Source organism: Poeciliopsis prolifica, unplaced genomic scaffold (genome assembly GCF_027474105.1).
Source record: "Poeciliopsis prolifica strain line A6 unplaced genomic scaffold, Auburn_PproV2 SCAFFOLD004, whole genome shotgun sequence".
In the NCBI taxonomy this organism is placed as follows: domain Eukaryota; kingdom Metazoa; phylum Chordata; class Actinopteri; order Cyprinodontiformes; family Poeciliidae; genus Poeciliopsis; species Poeciliopsis prolifica.
This window is the reverse complement of record NW_026562379.1, coordinates 7,475,352-7,494,651: the sequence shown is the minus strand read 5'-3', so window position 1 is coordinate 7,494,651 and position 19,300 is coordinate 7,475,352. Positions and strand designations below refer to the sequence as shown.

The 19,300-nt window shown below is 37.6% G+C and overlaps 1 protein-coding gene across 1 annotated transcript in view; it reads left to right on the top strand.

The window, feature by feature from the left end:
* Window positions 1-729: 729 nt before the first annotated feature.
* The window catches only part of clmpb (CXADR like membrane protein b), a 75,998-nt gene continuing 57,427 nt past the window's right edge, over window positions 730-19,300 (top strand). The window contains exon 1 of the mRNA XM_055028839.1: window positions 730-1,255. Within this exon, the coding sequence (XP_054884814.1) occupies window positions 1,225-1,255 (31 nt within the window). The 5' untranslated portion in view covers window positions 730-1,224. The remainder of the gene's footprint in view (window positions 1,256-19,300) is intronic.

The window sequence follows — 19,300 nt, the reverse complement described above, 5'->3', positions numbered from 1 at the left end:
CTATGTTTAAAAGCTGGGTCTGTGCCAGAAAACTAACCAGTTTAAATTAATTCTGCCAAGATTAGTCAGAGTTATGCCTAAAGTGTATTGATGACTACAGTGTTGAGATGTAACAAAGAAATGTAAAATATATTTAACATAGAGTGTATACATATAGAAAAGATCTACTCATGCCTTTATGTATGATTTTGATCTGATCTAAAATTGTTTGCCCATTTCTTGTTTTTGAAATGACAAAGTGTTTGTTATATAAATAATCTAGAGTAGAAAAAAGAATATCTGCCTGAAAACCACAGAATTCATTAGACATTTGTGATGCTTGAATATCTCCTGAATCCAGAAAACAAAATCTACAATACATGTCATCAAGTTGCTATCTTCTATGACATAAAATAAATGGTTTTGGACTCATGACAATACACACATATTTACCCATATCCAGATCATATTGGGACGGATTATTTAGTTACCATAACTAAATCAACATAAATCCACATAAATCAACTTGTCAGTTGCAGTGGTAATTTCTCACACTGCTAAACAAATCATTCTTGCTGCATGACTATGGCATGATTTTGTACTTATAAATCAAACCACGAATGGAATCAAATTATATTTATTTTCAAGCAATTTTATTCTTATTTTAATTTATTTAAAGCAGGCATAAAACAACTACTCACACCCTCCCAGAAAGCCTTTCGGTGTGTGTTGCAGGATGCTCTGGCTGCGTAAGAGAACTTCAGACTCTAGAGGTCTCCATCCTTCAGCATCCCCTCAGCAGCCACCCAGTCGCCCTCTCCTCCTCTTTGGGTGCTTTGTTTAGCGCAGGAGGAGATGAGGAGAGGCTGCCCGAGGAGTAGACAGAGGGGAGCCCGAGACAAACGCGTCCCACGCCAGAACCACACAGTCGGTGGGCAACTTTGATTTTTGGACGCCGCGGATAGCCTGCGATCTGCATGACAATGAAGAGAAGGAGCCACGTTTTCTCTTCTTTATCTACCCCTTCCTCTCCTTGGGAGGCTTAGATGCGTCAGGCGTGTGCAACATACTATACTACGTCCTTGGACTGAGACGCTCAATGAAGATTTATTTCTCTGTGATTTCGCTGCTCAGCTCGCTGATGGTGCCGCCTCGCCGTGCTTGCGCTTAGGTCAGCCGAATGAATCCGAAGGCGGTCTGAGCGCATTGTTTTCTGCTCCGTTGCATTTGGGATTTCCAGCCGTGATGTCTGCAATCTTGCGTTCTTTGTTTCTCGGTAAGTCACTTTGTGTTTCTTTAAGAGATCAGACATTAAGCTAATTAGAAAGGAGCGCCTTCCTGTCACAATTCTCTCTAATGCAGTCTAAGTGGATTGACTGAGTACATATTTTATTCCAATCTTTTATTGTCTAAGGCGTCATAACAGCACATCTGACTGCTTCATTTCGGAATGATGTCAGAATATATTGCCTTGTAGTAGGCAATGGCACGTTAGGTTTCAAAGAAGCTGCCTGTCATATTTGTTGGAAAACGTGGAGAAAAAGCAGAAGTCAGCTTTAATTTTCAGCATATGTGTTGCTCTTCTCTTAAGAGGACCTATTTTGATGAGGCAAAGATTAAAGGGACAAAAGTTTTCTCGACCCCTCCTTTTAAGTCTGCTCCCCAATATTGTACACCCTGCATGTACTGACACATGTTCTTCAGAGGAAGGCCTGTTGTGAGTAATAAAAATCCAATTAGGGATATCCTGAACTAATGTAAACAAATATATGCATGTACTCCCTACCTATTTTGCATTGTCGTTCATAGCTGTCAGGGATATAACTCTGCAAATGCCCAAATTACTTATTAACAAATTTAATTAAGACTTCTAATTTTCATAGTAGTAAACCACCAGCTGTTATTTACATTGCATGTCAAGAAATGTAAGTGTAATGTTTCTTGTGTTGATACTAAGTTCTGCTGCAGAATGGTTCAGAGGCATTTTCAGGTATACAACTAAATGAGGAATGTTCGATTCCACTGTGACTCCACTGACTGCAAGTTTCTGTTGCAGTGCAAGCCAGAGTTTTAAAATGACTTCCAGTAAGTGGCGTTGCACAGCACTCCTCACTGTTGCTCTAATACCTGCAGTGAAACCGAGAGGAAAAGGAATAGTCTTTGAATAAAAGTGACCGACATAAAAAAAAGTTTCAAGCTTCTTATGTTGTGGTTGAGAGTGAAGGGTTTCACAGCGGCAGCTTTTCACCTATGCTCATCCTTTGGAGTTTGACTTTAAGGTTTTGTTCTATTTGCTAAAAATAATAGAGTGGAGAGGGTGAACCCAACACGTTTTTAGCTAAGGATTGTAAGAGTTTGTTCTCTTTAGAAGCTGTTTCTGGTTGTGCCTGTGTGTTTTAGCCTTTCTCACCTTGTAAGTCCCATTTTTCCCTTCCCTGCTTCTTTGTGAGGGCCCAAAATCCAGGCGCCATGAGAACAAATGCTGTACTAGAGTTAGAAGTTAGGCTTAGGACTAAGGTATGAATTGATTTTAGGTTAGATTTAGAGCTATGCATGTACTGATAATGGTTAGATTTAGGGCGATGGCCAGGGCTAAGCTATAGAAATGAATAAAAACAAATGGAAGTCAAAGTAAAGTCCCTCTGAAGATAAATAGATGTATTGTTTGTGTGTACAATAGCAATATATATATATATATATATATATATATATATATATATATATATATATATATATATATATATATATATATATATATATATATATAGCAAAGCTTCACATTCACTGTATGACCCTGGGCCATTGTTATAAAACACTGAACAATACATACATTTTGCTGACACAGATGTATGCTGACCTGGAAAGGTTTAGATGCTCACCTGTTCTGACTCTATTTTGCATGTCGTCTGCTTTTCGCTTTTTGTCTTTTGTGATTTTGTCTATTTTTCGTAACAATGACATAAATTTAATTAAGCCAGCGCTCGTACAACAAGGTCTTTGGGCGTAAGATCTCACAGTATTAAAACACCAGGAATTTTGTCGTCAAAGCAGTTTGTGTTCAGTTACTGCTAGCAGGCCAACTGACTGCCTCGTCTAGGCTAAACAAAAATAATTTCAGATGGGCCCTCTCCCACAAAATTCTGTATTACCAGAAGCTAATGTTATATTCACCATTTAATGACATAATATATTCTGTGTTTTATTTTCTTTTTTCTCCTCCCACTTCTCTTGCTCTTGCCCTTGCTGTCCATTCCATAATGTTAAATTTAAATGTTCATTAGATAGATGAATCATAATTGGAAAATTTAAAAAAAAAATTAAAAAATCAAATACAGCCATATTCAGTAGATTTTAAAATTGTTGACAAGTTCATTTATTGGAGCAACTCACTTAAGCAATGTACATCGCATAAAGACTGATGTTATTAAGGCTTTATGTTCATTACAATGATTAGAATAGAATGTAGAATATTAGATCAGACCAAAGCAAAGCAGTTTAATGCAGAAATGTGGGCTAAATAATAAAAAAAATGCTTAAAACCTGCTCTAAAGGCACTTTTAATGTTAAAACAAGCATTACCAGAATGTATTTTCACATATAGTTGTTTATGGTATGGAAAATGCAGTTTTTTTTATTACTATTTTGATTCCTGTGCAAAACTACATTATGGAACTATTTAAAGAAGAATATTATTTATCATTGAATGTTCTGTGGCAGCCAGTTGGAGGTTGCTCATACAATGTGCCTATTTCTACAAACGTTCCCCTTGGAGCTGTAGTCTCCAGTCCAGCTTCCGGCTCACAGAGCTCCCGTCCCCTGTGACTCCTTCCTTCAGTATAGCAATTGGCACACCTGGTGGAATTGCATGTCTGTTGAGCTGATTATACAAACTACTGGCACGGTAAATTGTGAATGATCGATCTTCATGAAGAGACAGATGCCAATTTCAAGACGTCAAATTTCTTGTAGGTTTTATTTTATGATATTTTATGAGAGAAAAAAAATGATGCGCTTCAAGAAATGACCATAAAGTAAAACTAAATATGAAATAATTACTAATAATTTATTCCATCCATCCATCCATCCATCCATCCATCCATCCATCCATCCATCCATCCATCCATCCATCCATCCATCCATCCATCCATCCATCCATCCATTGGGTGCAGGAGGTGCACTGTTGCCTTTCTCCAGCTGTCAATAACTTACTGTTTATTAATATATTTTATGCATGCAAATTCAATTTTAGAAAAAAAATTCCCATGTATTAATAACTTTTGGACTTTTTGGATTTACTCATTTGTGTCACTTTTGGCTTTCCACATAGGTTACGTGGTCCAGTCATTTGAATTAGGCTACTTCTTGTGTGACATGTTTAGATTTGAGCTTTAAATCCCAAATCTTCCTTTGAGAATTTGAGGGTCTATGTAAGTATGCAGGTACCGTGGTAAGTGTGCAGGTACACTTAGTAACATCCATGTAGAGCTAGTTCCAAAACTGCCTGGCCAATAATGTTTACCAGCCTCCAAACATTACCTGTTGGACGTATTATAATTATAATTTCTACCGGCAAAGGTACAGAATACGTCTCTGACAGAAACTGTTGAGTTTGTTAGCGACATCAGAGCAGAGGACACGGAGATAAGACGGGTACAGTTCTAGTGATGGAGTAGTTTTATGTCATTTAAATATCAAACCTTCTTTTTTCTTTGCAACATGTTTATTTTGAACATTTTTACAACTTTTCAACCATTTGAACTACATTATTTTTGTTGAACTGTGTAAAAAGAAAACATGACTGAGAAACAGACAGACACTAGCCACCTCAAGGCTAACTCATTTTTTTATTTAGTCTATGTTTGGTTGTCTAGTCATTAAAACTACATAACAGAGACTCGTCAACAATATAGTAAAGACTTATTACAAATGCTTAGCAACTAATCTTTGGAATATTCACTCGGCTTGAGGAAATAAACAAGAAGAAAACATGGGGTTATTTAAGAATATGACTCAAATCTGGCTCTATTTTTCATAAACCCAAAATTATGTATTGACTTGTTCCAAAATAGCCTGAATTTACAGCCAGTAATTTCAAGTAAAGTCCCAACATTACTTATTAAATTATACTAGAGTTGCATTTTTGTAGCTAATAATAGATTTCCTGCTTTCTTAAAATAACCACACGCATGTGCCTTGGGTATTAATAGAGCTGTTGTTGCCACGGTGAGTCTTTTTTCCTCCCTGTATACTTTTCCGATTGAATGTTGTCAATTTCATTTAGCTAATTACTATAATTTGCCTGATTGTTCTCTCCAACAAAGTAACAAAAAGGAAACCTGTCTTCTGAAAGCTTCGCCAAATGAGAACAATGACTAAGTTAAAAAAAAAAAAAGAGCCAAAAACGTGGTTATCACATTACAAAAGAATCAATATTGTTTAATATTGCCTTTTCTTTATATTTAGCTTTGGCTTTGCCCATCCTGAGACATCCTTAAATTAATATCTGGTGGAGATGTAATATCCAGTGTTCACATTACAGATAAGTAGCACAATTAATTGCCACAGAGAGTTCTTCTGCTCCCTTCGGTAACTCTGCCCAGACGAAGTAAGAAGCGGAACAAGGTCAAATAAAGTAACTCTTTCTCGCTCTTACAGAGCTGTGCATTTGGAGATTTGGCCAGGTAAAGACGAGTGATTGATTGCTCTGCTGGGCAGAATGAAGGAATTTTAAAGTGACTATCCGGGGCACAATAACATAGTCTGAGACCTCAGACAGAAATGTAATTGGAAAGAGTGAGCACCTCTTATAAGAGATCGAAACCTTTACACTTTGAGTGCAATAAGGGTCTTAGCGCCACTTGATGCTGATCCGTGTATGTTTGCATGCATAATTAAATAACAGTGGGAAAATGGCCGTGCACATAAACACATAAGCTAGCGTTACATGTAGATAAAGAGAGCAGTGGCTCCGAACAGAAATTCTGTCCCCATTCTATATTTAGCATGTCTGGCGGGGCAGGCAGAGGATCTCTGAAATGTGAAGATGACAGGAGCCTCCTGAGCCAGAGGTTATGAAGTGACATCTTGATGTGCTTGTGCCTGAATCACACTCCCACACGCACACAGTCAGCCAAAGACTTTTGACATTCCAACCCAGAGACTTTTCTGATATTTGACGTTTAGTTACGATGCATTCAGGCTTGCTTTTGATCTCGGTTTTGACTTACATTATTCTTCCACATTGTCAGTTGGCATCCCCTATGTATATTCCCAACTTTGAAAGAATTGTGCGTGGAATATACGGCAGGAGTTTGACAGCTGTGTTGACGGTATTTTTCTTGTGCATTCACATTGTAAGAACAGACTTTCAATGTCACCTCCAAACCTCTGCAATGTTCAGCTTATCAATATGGTACACTACAATAAAGTTGTGTGCAAAATAATAGCAGTGTTTTTGAAAAAGTGAGATATAGCAACATTCATTTTCAAACACCAAAATGCTTTGATAATATTTACCATTCATAACCAAATCAGAATGTTAAGAAAAAGTGAAGAGGGAATTGAATATGCCAAAAATATGTCTATCTGCATTTTCTTTACAAAGTCACAAATTTAGTGTCTAGATAGATCAACATGTGCTTAAAGATTTTGAAGACACATGAAGTCAACTGATAGTTCTTTCAGCCAAGTGCCATTTGACATTTCATATTTCCTCTGCAATTCTTGATTGTGTCTCTGAAGTAGTGTTTTGATGTTACCTGGTAAGTTATCGATTGCATTTAAATTTGGAGATTAGCCTGGCTGCTCCATATTATTTATGTTGTTGGTCTGAAACCACAATGCAGCTGACTACATAATGGTTTTTGAGACACTGTCTTGTTCAATCAGCCATTTTGCAGTGCATCTCTTAAACAACATAAGGCCATCCCCTTTTCAAGTATTTTGCTGGATTCAAATTAATCCTTGGTATGTGATAAACAGTGTATCCCCATAATATGATGCCTTCTCCACCATGCTTGACTTTAGTGACTTTAGGTCAGTGTTTTGGATTCGTCCTATGAATACCTTCAGTTCATAAATGTTGTCTCTTTAGAAAGATCACTGTGATCAAAAAAAGACAAAAAAAGACTAGACTTTTGGGGATTTTCTTGGCATTAGCTTGTACTTATATAATCGTTCCAATTGTTACATTGGTAGACCTTATTTGATCGCCCTGTAGCTGACTATTGACTGACTCGTTAACATGCTGGATATTGTTTGAACTATTCCAATAGATTTTAGTTTTCTTCAAAATCTTGAAGGTTCTAGAGAGAAAGGGAAGATGTACATTAAATGGCCCAAAACCGAGTATCGAACCCAGGACAACCATGCTGAGGAGTGTAGCCTCCTCACATTGACCTCATGCTCTTCCAATTTAGCCACCATGCACCCAGCCACCCACTTTTTTAAATACACCTCTTTCATTTAATGATTCAGCAACACAGAATCGACTGCAAGGACGTTATGATTGTTGGGTTCGTTGTTTTTCTACTATTAAATTATTTGGCATGTAAAAATCTAATTTCAAGCACATGTTATACATTCACTATGCATTTGTTAACATCCAACATATGTTAACATCCTGACTCATATCCCTGTCTATCTGGCATTTACACTTTAGGACAAGAATTAAAACAAGAAAAGAAAATATTTAGCTCACATTTCTCCACATAGTAATGTGACTTTCCTTCCAACCTTTCAATGTCAATTGTTCCTCATGCAGCATATAGTGTAAACAGATTTCCACAGAGAAACGATTGTGTAAGTCAAAGCAAAAAGGGCTCATTCTGAATGGCTCTGGAAAAGCAGAGCAACATGGAATATGAAACGTCAAACACTCTGTGACAGAACAGGCGTCTCAGATGAGTGCAATGATTCAACCAATGTTAAAACAAATGGCAAATATCATTAGTAAACACCATTTTACCCGCCAACCACTTTTCTTACTGATGCATATGGATTTTGAATTACAGCTTGTTTGCCTAAATACGGAGCTATCCTCTTTTCCCCCTTTTTTTCCATTCCTGAGAGATGTGTCATCAAATGTAATGCTTTAAGACACAGGTTTTCTATGCCACCACAGTGAAATGATTGTTGCACTTTAAATTGAAAATGTTTGCAGGTACAAAAAGATCTTCATGCAGTAAATGCTTTTATTCCTTGAAGGAGTAATCGTTGTTAAGTTGTCTTTAGTTTTACATTAAGATATTTTTTTTTTGCAGAAGGGATTATTGTTGATTGGTTGATTAAAAATGGTCAATCATACAGTTTCTTAATTATAGCCAGACATTTCTCTGCATAGGCCTTTTGTCTTTTGCGTCTTGTAAAACTCAAGACATATGCCTTAACAGAGCTGGGTTTGTATAGTGCCTCTGACCTGCGGACCCCTCCCCCCTTCCATCCTTCTTGAAGGAAAATTATTGCCAGATTTTTTTGGAATGTATTAACAGGAACTGCTTTTTTCACTTTACTGCTAATCTTTGACAGATGTTCTGGGTAGGCTCACATTCACATTAACTGGAGCCACATGTGCAGCCTGCTGATGACATAGCTCCACACAAATATGCTGCATTGTCCAACAGTATCAGAAGCAATAAAAGGCAGTCCTCGTACAATAATTGTTATTCTTCACCATAATTTGTACATGTGATGATCAAGATTGTTACTGATTTAAAGATGATAACCATCTAATTCAGCAGCCTCTTTGTTGACAGAAACAGTTGTTGGAATGTTTTCAGAATACATTTTTGTTCATAAACATCTATAGTTTAATAACTCGTTTGGTTAGATGCTCCTCTCTAACAACTTATAAAATCCTCCATCTCTGCACTTCTCTCAAGGCAATATTTCTTTCTGTGAACTGAACCATGATGAGGCTTTTTTATGGGCTGCTATCTTTTTGATACTTCAGAAGTGCTTTAGCTGCAATTTTTGACACACAAGGTAGTAGTGATCTACAGCTCCTTCATGCATGGTGCAGAGTTTTAAACTCCAGTATGATCCACATGAAAAAATATTTTCAGGGCTTTTCATCTGGAGGCTTGATTTCAAGTGACTAAACCTAAAATGTCTGCTGTTGCTAAATTTGGTTTCACTTTAGTTTGAATCTTTTTCTTCTATTCCCTCTCTTCACAGTGATAAAGATAAATATTTGACACTACTGACTGCTGTCCACAATATGTGCATCTCATGATTTGAGCAGTTCACAGGAGGGATGTGAGGATTTACCTCTCTTATTTGTGTTCACTGCCTGTGTTTATTTTTAGCAGTTCTTTAGAGCTTTAATTGGACATGGACTACAAATGCAAGAGTTTGCTGTGGAATATAATTAGATCCCTGTTTTCCAGAACAATGAAAACAGGGAATGACCATTTTCCAGGTTTGCCACATTTATTTTTACCATCTTTTGCTTTTAATGTCAGACAAACTAGCCAACAGTAATATATGCATCAGTTCAATCAGAGAAAACCGATGCCTTACTGAAGAAGAGACATTGAAACGATTTGGAAGCCTTAACATTTATTCCTGTCATTTTGATTAGTTTGATTATTATTTATTATATTATAAGACAGCTACAAGAGAGCAACCACAATATGATTCTAATTTATAATTGTATATTAGCTTATAACTGTTTTATGACTCATTTGACTGCACCCCAGACACAGACTGAAAGTTAGTCATGGTTATGTTTGTATGCTTTTATAATGAATCAGTGAATGGAAACCGTGCACTATGCACCAATTCTGATTTTTACTACTGGATTTACTTCCAGCTTGCAGCAACTCATCTAGCCAGTCACACTGTTCAGCTAACATCATAAAAATAGTTTTTTTTTTTTCTTTTTGGATTTGTCTTGTGGATGTGGTCTTGTGATATTAAAACATTCTAAGAGACATCTTAGTATTTATTTCTGTTTCTCAAAAACCAAACAACACAGTTTATTTTTGCTAAATTTGCAGTCTTGATCGACTTTGAAATTATGGTTGCATTTTGGGTACTGGGGAGGGAAACACTGTGATCACAGACAGGATGAGAATGATTTGTAAGGGACTGTTAAAAATATTCCAATCCATTGTGGTGTGCTCCTCACACTTCTTGTCATTAGTAGTTTAGTTAACCGTTATGAGGACACTGGTGTCCTCATGTACCCATTGGATAACATGCAATTGTTTTATGGCTGACAGTGAAGGATTTAAAATATGAAATATTAATCAAACTTTAATTTCTTTCCACTGATTAAAAATACTTTACACAATACGTACAATTTGATGAACTGTTAATCTGAAAACCCTAAAAAAAAAAATCAAGGCTAAATGCTAGTGTGTGATTCTCAGCTTCATTAAAGAGTGAGTGTGTAATAGGAGAAATCTTGATAATAAAATGCCATCAAAGTGAAGTGCTATCCAGTTACTGTCAGCATGCAACTTTAATTAGTAGAATAAATGCAAGCTATTACTGTGAGACCTGGATATGGACAAATGTGTTTCTGTTTGCCTGGCACTCATCTACTTCAACTATCTTTGAGAAAAATATGCACAGTGGAACCTCTGATATAAATTCAATTTGTTCTTTCTGAAGCTTCTCAAATTTATCACTTGATCTACAACCCAACCCTGATCTTCGGTCACGAGCTCAGAGTAATGACTGAAAGAACAAGCATGTGGATACAAATGACTGAAATAAGTTGAATTTGGAATAATTAGATGATAATTAGAAAATTCCCATATGCAAAGAAGTCTCTAATTGCTAGAGATGCTTTAAAACCTATTTGATTTGTGAAACCTTGCACAAACAAAAAATTCAGAGTAATTGTTAAAATATGCCTTTGTCTCATCCTCGTTAACTTAATAGCATGTGCCGTCTCATTGCACAAATTGCTTCAGTCATTGTTCCAAAACTATACATGCCAAACTTAATTTTTGCTGCAAGTAACTGTAACGACTAATAGTGCTGGAGCAATTACAATTTTCCCTTTTCTAAGAAAATATTAAATGATTTGCTCCTTGTAAGCATTAGTTCTGGATTTTAATCAAGTGCTAGGATTGCTTTATGCAATTAGTGAGTAAATCAGGAAGCGAACAAAACGGAGATAAATGCTGATGTCTGCGGTGGAGAAAGAAATTGTCTTGCATGGACTCATCCCACTCGATGTCCATCTTAATTCTCTGCAGATATTGGCAGGACACAAAACAGAACTTAATGGTGAGTGCAAATATGATTAAAATTCAGACACCTTGCAAAAACACCATTTAAAATGATTTGTTTATCAGGGGAGAGGTTGAGATACTATCAACTTTGAGCCCCCAGCCCTGCTTTGGTGCTTTCAAGTGCTTTCTGCCTCAGTGAAAACTGGCAGAGTAAAGCTGCCGTGTTTTTCTTCTCTGAGGAGAACATGCTTTTGATCAATGTTCTCTGTCTCTGAAACCAGGGATATCTCCTGTTTTCTATGCAGCTGTGCAATCCAACTGTGTCTGAAAATAAACAGCTAAAATAGCTAAATTCCCATGACTAAGATGCAGGCTGGGATAGTGTATGCATCAGTGACAGAGACAAAATAAACTGCTATTATTGATTAACAATTTATAGCTAATTAGAGGCATAGTCATGACCCCATTGTGTTAAGGAAAAGGTCAAGCCTTCCACTGTGCTGCAAGCGGGGTAACATGACTGGTTGCTTTAAATTTTAATTGAACATAAAATATGTCTTTATTGTTAAAGAAAACATATTTTTGCTTGCTTTTTAGTGTCAAATCCTACAAACTGCTTGTTAATAATTGATCCTTTCTTAGCAGTTGTTCAGCACTTTAATTGGTCGTTTTAGTGTACCTGTCAGACCCCTGCTTCTGCAATGCCTCATCTCACACAGTGATTATTGACTATTATGTTCAAAATTCAGCTTGGACCATCTGTTTTCTTCCTCTGAGATTGGTATCAGCAAGAAAATAAAGCTCACAGCTTGACTAGCATTGACAAAGCATGAAAAAATAATTGAAAACAGAAGACATTTTTCTTCTCCTCCAACCATTTGTTGAACAAAAAAATTACTTTTTGTCACTCCATAATTCCATCTGGAGAATTGACTAAATATGAATTAAAGCAGCCTGTGCTGCAGCAAGCAATAGCCGGCTTGGTATTGTTGTCCTCTCAAATTTCTTCCCCATTTTTCCCTTGCAGGAGTGAGCAGGAGGAAATGTTCCTCATCTTTCTATTTAGACGCCTGCTGCTCCTTTCAATTTGAAGCAGTCTATTAGCTCAGTAAGCAGACCACTCCATTAGGTGTTTTGAACCCTCACACTCCTTTGTCTCACTCCATTTCCTCGTTTGCTCACCAGGCTTTCCTAAATCAACATAGTCTCCACTCGTCCCTTGGACATTCATCCTTTGTCATGCTTGGTCTTCACAGAGCAACTAGGAAAGATCTCCAAATGGTGTGTACAATGAAGGGAATTTGGTATCCAGTTATTGCACTGTTGGTTGACAAAATGGTTATTGAACACTATCTGAAGGAAGATCTGTTCCATTCTTAAAGGATACATAATAGCTGCACTAAATGATCCTCTTGGGAGTCTTCATATAGTAGAGGGAGTCTTCATATAGTAGAGACCTAGAGTAGCAGAATATGACGGTGGAGACCAACAACTAGTGGGCCAAGTCTGAAGTGAACTTAGAAGATTTTAAAACAATTCCGCTCTCAAAATTGTCATAGGACTCTATTTTGTTTGCAGTTGAGACTGGTTTACAGAGAGGGTGAAGACTTTCTACATACAGCGACATGGTGGCAGGTGACCAATGATCTTCCAGGGTGAATATAAAAATTGGAGTGGGAATGGGACATATTAAGTTTTTCCAGTCACTGTCACTATCTGACTTAAATATCAAGAAGTGTAAAAAGATGAGTCTTAGCCGTTTAAGTGAACACTATTTAAATTATTTGACTGAAGTTCTTCATACTTAGGAAAATCTGCCTGGTTATTCTCTAAATACAGAGAAATTGAGACGGGACAAAAAATGTTTATTCACATTGAACTGATTCCTTGCAGGTTCTTCATGTCTATGGATTGAAACCTGCTTGTGCAATATTTTCAGAGAATACCAAGAGGATACAGAATATTAAATTGTATACAAAACATTTAAGCCACACAGATCTGAAAGAATATTATCCATAGACAGAAAGTCATCCAAAAACAAAACCTTTTCCTTTTTGATTTCTAATCTGAATCTGAATTAAGATTACATGCATATATCATAGTAGTTATCTAATGCAGCTAAGATGTTAGGTCCTTATAACCTTTTAACATTTAACAAATTCTGAATGATCTTGTTACTACAATGGTGCCATTTCCCTCTTTATTCTATTCCCATAACAACAAGACATAAATCTTATTGTATTGCAGTAAAAGCATGAAGTGCTTTACACTGCAATAGTAAAGAGTGGGATTTAGCTGTTTATATTCTGCAACAAACCATTGAGGTTGACCTTTAAGTATCTACTACATCCACAATTTCTGCTGATCATTTCTTTATAGACCCAAAGTCCTTTGTCATCAGAATTGCACCGTGCATAATTACTATTTAGCAGAAACTGTAAAATGCTATGATTTCACTCTGGTCTTGAGGTACCCGTCTTGTCGTGTTTTGTTACGGATGTTGTGTGATGGATGATTTAATTATCCAACCACACTGCAAGCCCATTGGTTTTAGATAGCACAGCAAAAAAAGGGCAAAGTAAAAAAGAAAAAAAAAGCTATAGTAAATATCTCTAATCAGATTCAAGGTTCCCACATATTAAATATCTAGCATCAGAAATTGCTCTGCAATCGTCCCGCTAGTATTAACATTAAGGAACACAGTGTCTTTATTAGGCCTGGAAGGTTGAGGACATTTGTTATCACACGAGATAAGAACTTTTTTTTTTTTTTTACAGCACTTGAGCTGTGGCTGGAAGTCTCAATGCTGAGAAAGCTTTTCTCCTCCTCGCTTGTCCTCTTACTTTGTTTTCCATATCCAAGCAAAGTGGTACGGAACAGATGGCACCACCACATTTTTTCTTCCAACTCGTTAGACTTGACTTGTTGATGAAATGAAGCCTTTACGCTATATTGCCCATGCAGATGTGTTGCTGCACATTTTTTATTGTAGCCTCTGCTGTAAACTGCCCCTGCAGTGAGGACAAGCAGAAAGCACAGCCTGAATTACCTGCAGTACGATCGGTGCATTTATATCTTTCACTGTTTCTATACAGTGTACTCCAAAATGGGTCCCATTTCCGCCAAGACCGGGAAGGCTGCGCAGGATTTTTATAGTCCTAAAGTAAACGGATGTATTTGTGTTCCTGCATAGTTGCTGCATTCATTATAGGACTGAAAGGTCTTTGTAAGAGAAGGACAACACATTTCGCTCTTTGTTTGAGTCATACTCTGCTTGTTTAGCTTGGCCCGTCATGGATTTTGTCAGACCGAACTTACACAGCAGCACATCTCTTGTCAAGAGGCAGACAGGGGCTTAGGACAACATTCAAGATGCCTTTCATGGTTTGGCAGTGTTGTCCAAACTGTCATGTTCAGTACAAAATAATTTCACTGTGATTTCTAGATGGTAGATCCGTTTCAGTGTATGAATGCTGCAGCTGCAAGAGGAAAACTGTGGCGCTCTCTGAATTTAATGCTTCTCTCAAAGTTATTAACCATTAGGCTTTTTTTAGATCGCATTTTCTCTCAGCGGCAGACATTTTTGTTTTGTGTGTCTTTCTTTAGAGGCAAATCAAGAGTGTTTGCCTTTGGCTTGATTTGCTGTCTGGGACTCAAAGCATCTGTGGATGTGAAAATAGCAGAGTTTGCAAATTAAAGCTCTTAAAATAATTAAAGTTGGCATGATGACTCTACTTCCTAGATGAGTCCAAGCTTAGAAGGGGAAGCTTTGGGAGTTGCAACACAGCAGCAGGCTGCGTTATACTCTGAAATGAGAAATAATAGAAGTTAGAATATGCGGCGGGCTGATAAGACGAAATCAAATGCATAATTTTGGTAGAGTGGAATGAAATGAGGCTTTTTTTAGCACTCACCCATCATAGTGGAAAATAAACATTTTTACATTTAGAAGATGGAAACACTGTTTACTCCATTAACCTTTCCTCTCAGCTGCACTCCTGACATTGAACAATGTGGAGGAGACCGAATCCTCTTCGGCCCTTTTTCTAATGAGGCAATTAAGTCTCTCCTGCCCTGAATGAGCAAGGGGCCGAGCGAGAGAGGCAAGTCATCTGCTGTCTCAGCAAACACCAAGCACCTCACCTGAGCAGCAGTTATAATATATAACCCTTTAATGTTGTGGTGTCCCAGTCATTGTGGTTCTCTCTAGTCAGTGTGATGCGTGACACAAGCAGCAAAAGTCACACTTTGTAGTATCACATTGAGGGGATTTCATTTTATGGAATTTTCCTTTCTTTTTCTTTTTTTTGTGCAGAGACTGAAGCTAGCAGCTAATTAAAGAAAGCCAACACCAAACAGATTTTGTTGTCCCAAAACAACGCCAATCTCAAAAACATCCTAGGGGTTTATCACTTTATGAACTTTTAACCTGTTTAATTTTTTACAGTTAAACAGGTTTACATAACAGCTGACTGATGCATTTCAGAAAAAGATTAAAATTGAGTGTAGTGTACTGCCAATGTCATTTCTGTGAAACAAGTTCTGAGAATAAAATATTAAAAGCCATTCTGAATGCTATTTTACTGATTTTGAAATTGCCTTGTTTTTTTCCGTTTTATTTGACAGAAACACTGCTGGGTTTGCATTTCTTCATAAATCAGTTTCTTGAAATAATCATCAGCTTTTTTTGTAAATAATATCTCAATGGAAATGTGACGTTGACACCAAAGTTGTTTTAAGATGGAGCTGGTTTTGCCCCCTCTTGGACTAACTGTCAGCTTCAGCATTTGCAAGCAACTAATCTGGATTAATATTATATAAAGACACCAAAAGCATTATCAGCTGCAGGTAAGATATTAAATCCTTATGATATTTTAACAGAACTTCAAACATCCTGAGCTGTCCCTTCCAGTATTTAAAAAATGTCCATAAGCCATCATGGCTTATATTTACATATTAGTGTTTTACAAGACAGTTTTAGATTTTTAGCAATTCTGCAACTGCTTGTTTAATTTTTAAGTGTTTGTGTGATTCTTCGCATTAAATAATGTTTGACTGCTTGGCGCAGCTAGTTTCTCCTTTAAAATCAGCTTGAGGTCAACCCAGAAACCATGAGTGACAATGTTATGATTATTCTTATATACAAGACTTTTGAGATAAAGTTTGAGCTTTTTCACCTGATTATCACATGAGCAGCACTTATGAATACATCATTCAAAGAGTTATTATATAACCATATGAATACTTGCATTTTAGGCTAAATTTATGTGTTCAGGACTAATTTATTCATCAAGTCTCTTCCCAGACACATGTTTAAGGGCACTACATTTGCATTAGGTGCTGTCCAGAATGAGGCAGATGGCTCTAAAATATGCTGATAAATAAAAAAAAAAAAAAAACAACTTGACAGCAATTAGCGTGCTTCTTCCTTCTTAGCTTAGTGGTTGTCTGCTTTGAACAGATGCTGTGTCATACAAAAAAGGCCAGCATTTGGACCTTAGTTAATGTCTTTAAAGGATGCACAATTCTAACGAGTGATAACCGAGGGCTTACTGCTGCTCAGAAGGGATTACTATACGTAGCTGTCTGTCTCGAAGCTCAGGCTTACCACTACACTTTTTATTTATTTCCCCTCTTCTATTTTAGCTCCCTGGCAATGAATCGCCAGTGAATTCTGACACAAAGCATGAAATAAGACATCTTACCCTGTAGGGAATAAAGATGGCTGCTCATTAGCTGTGGAAAGGTGTACCGAACCAGAAACGGAAGATGTCTAGGCAGATTTGTTTGAAATCAATGCTTGTCTTCTGAAGCTTCCTCTACAGTATTCGGCTGCCACAAGTTATCAGATAAGATTCAGAGAAACTCAGGTAGCCTTGCATGTAGTGACAGCAGAGAAACCGAGAACAAAGGACAAGCACCATGACACCTTTTAGCATTAGATGTCAGCTTTTTTGTGTAGGTTTCACTGTCCACTTTTACTTATTTGCCTTTGCAATGTGACCAGATCAATACAAAGTGATTATCTATGCTTTGTGTGCATCACATATTCCTCTAAAGTTGCAAGAACAGTGACAGAGGTGATGGTTTTCAGTTACAGGACACTAAAAGGTGCATGGGGCAAAGGTGCCAGATTAACTGCCCAGTTAGTAATAGTCTACTCTGAGAACCATCACATGTCAGTTGATTTAAATCCTGGCATTGAACTCATTCTCTTAGTTCCCTTTTTTTGTACCTTATATACCCTCCATAAATATGTAAGATGATAGCATGGCAGCTATCAGTACAAATGCTGTGGCATGATTGAATGAAAGGATATCTATTATTTAAAATATAAAATCAGCAGTTATTTTTACAGGTCTGGCAATATGTTAGTGACCAAAAGAATCAGACTTTGGCTTTACAAGCAGCTGAAATGAGTTTCCTCCTCCAGGTGTCTGGGCTCTTCCTTAGAGATAGGGTGACAAGATCAGTCATCTGACAGTGCCTCAGAGTAAAGCCACAGCTCCTCCACATTGAAAGGAGCCAGTTGAGGTAGCTTGGGCATTTGGTTAGGCTGCCTCCTGGCCACCTCCTCTTCTTGAAGGTCCCAGTCGGAGGAGACCCAGAGACACACCCAGGACATGCTGGAAGAACTACGTTTCTTGACTGGCTTGGGAACATTTTGGAATTCCTCTGGAGGAACTTGAGCAAGTAGCTGGAGAGAGGGAAGTCTTGGCCCCTCTGCTGAGGCTGCTCCCCCTGCGACTTGAACCCAGATTAAGCGGAAGATCATGGATGGATATTAGCTACACTTTGTGTTTTTGAAGCATGTCTGCACATTTCCCCAATCTACTGGGCAGAGTCACTTTCTTCATTGTCTTTCATTTTTAAATAATGGTTTAGAAAGGAGATCGGATCTGTCCGACGTGCATTTTTATGTATGTTCAATCTAAAAGCATTTGCATGGCTTGTGGAATAGAGAATCAGATAGCCCCAACTATTTTCCATATTGATTTTTATAAAACGTCACCTGTACTTGAGTTGAAGTAATTCCACTTATTGCTTATTAATTCTCTTTGTGGTAGTGTATTTCATTATATGTGACTAGAGAGCTGCTCTTCATATTGCCACAGTTTGCCTGCCTGGGTATAAGATGCAACAGAGGAATGAAAGATGTTCCAAGCGACTGATCAGTGTGGTCATTAATCCTAATATCAAAGTGGACCCGCCATCCACTCCTTGCCATGGCTCGACTACAAGCAATCACAGTTGTACACCTTTGTGGGCTTACTGGGCTGCAGGAAAAACACTCCAATTGAATACACTTTCTCCATCAATCAAGAGGCCAAGAATTTGTTTCTTCCTCTGACCTCCTTGTTGGATGATTTTACACAGCGTCCTCCTCCATCTTGATGGACTAAGATTATAAACCCTTTCTTTTACTGTCTTGTCCTTTCTCCACCCACTCCTCCCATTCTTTAAGATCTGAGTTAGGGGTACTGGAGCACCAGTATAGCTTTTTGCTGCAGGGTTGTGATGGATGGTCACTCAGCTCTGCGCACCTTGCTCACCAGAGGCTGACCGTATTTCTCCTCCGCTGCAACGATAGTCAGGAATTCTGCTTTCTGTCAGCTCAGCAGGGCCGAGGAGGAGTATTTGATTAGATATAATGGAATTAGAGTAATCTGATTCCAAAAAGATGACATCTGTAATCTGTTGCAGTCACTGTAAATATGCAATGATCAGATTACAGATTCTTGTGATGTTCCAGAGTTATTGCTTTGCTCAGCTTACATGTCCCAATTGTGACATCAAAATTGTGAAAATTCTATATGTAGTGTAGTTTCACAGATAGAAAAAAAAAGCCAGATTTAATTGAATGATACTGCATGAGTGTGGCATAACTTAACTATTCAAGTGGCATTAGTGGTTGTGATTTTCAGCAGGTAATCAGCACTTTGGGTAATTGCTTTTTAAATGTAATCGTTCGGAAGTGTATATATATCTTGGGCTGCGGTGAATGATTGTCTCCTTGTGGCAAGTTGAATTGAAAGGGATGCATATACATATATGAACACTGAAGAGCAGAATTTGTTAGTAGCTAATTTTATAGCAACTCTCTCCTCAGGCAGTGATTCCACTCTTAGGGTTGC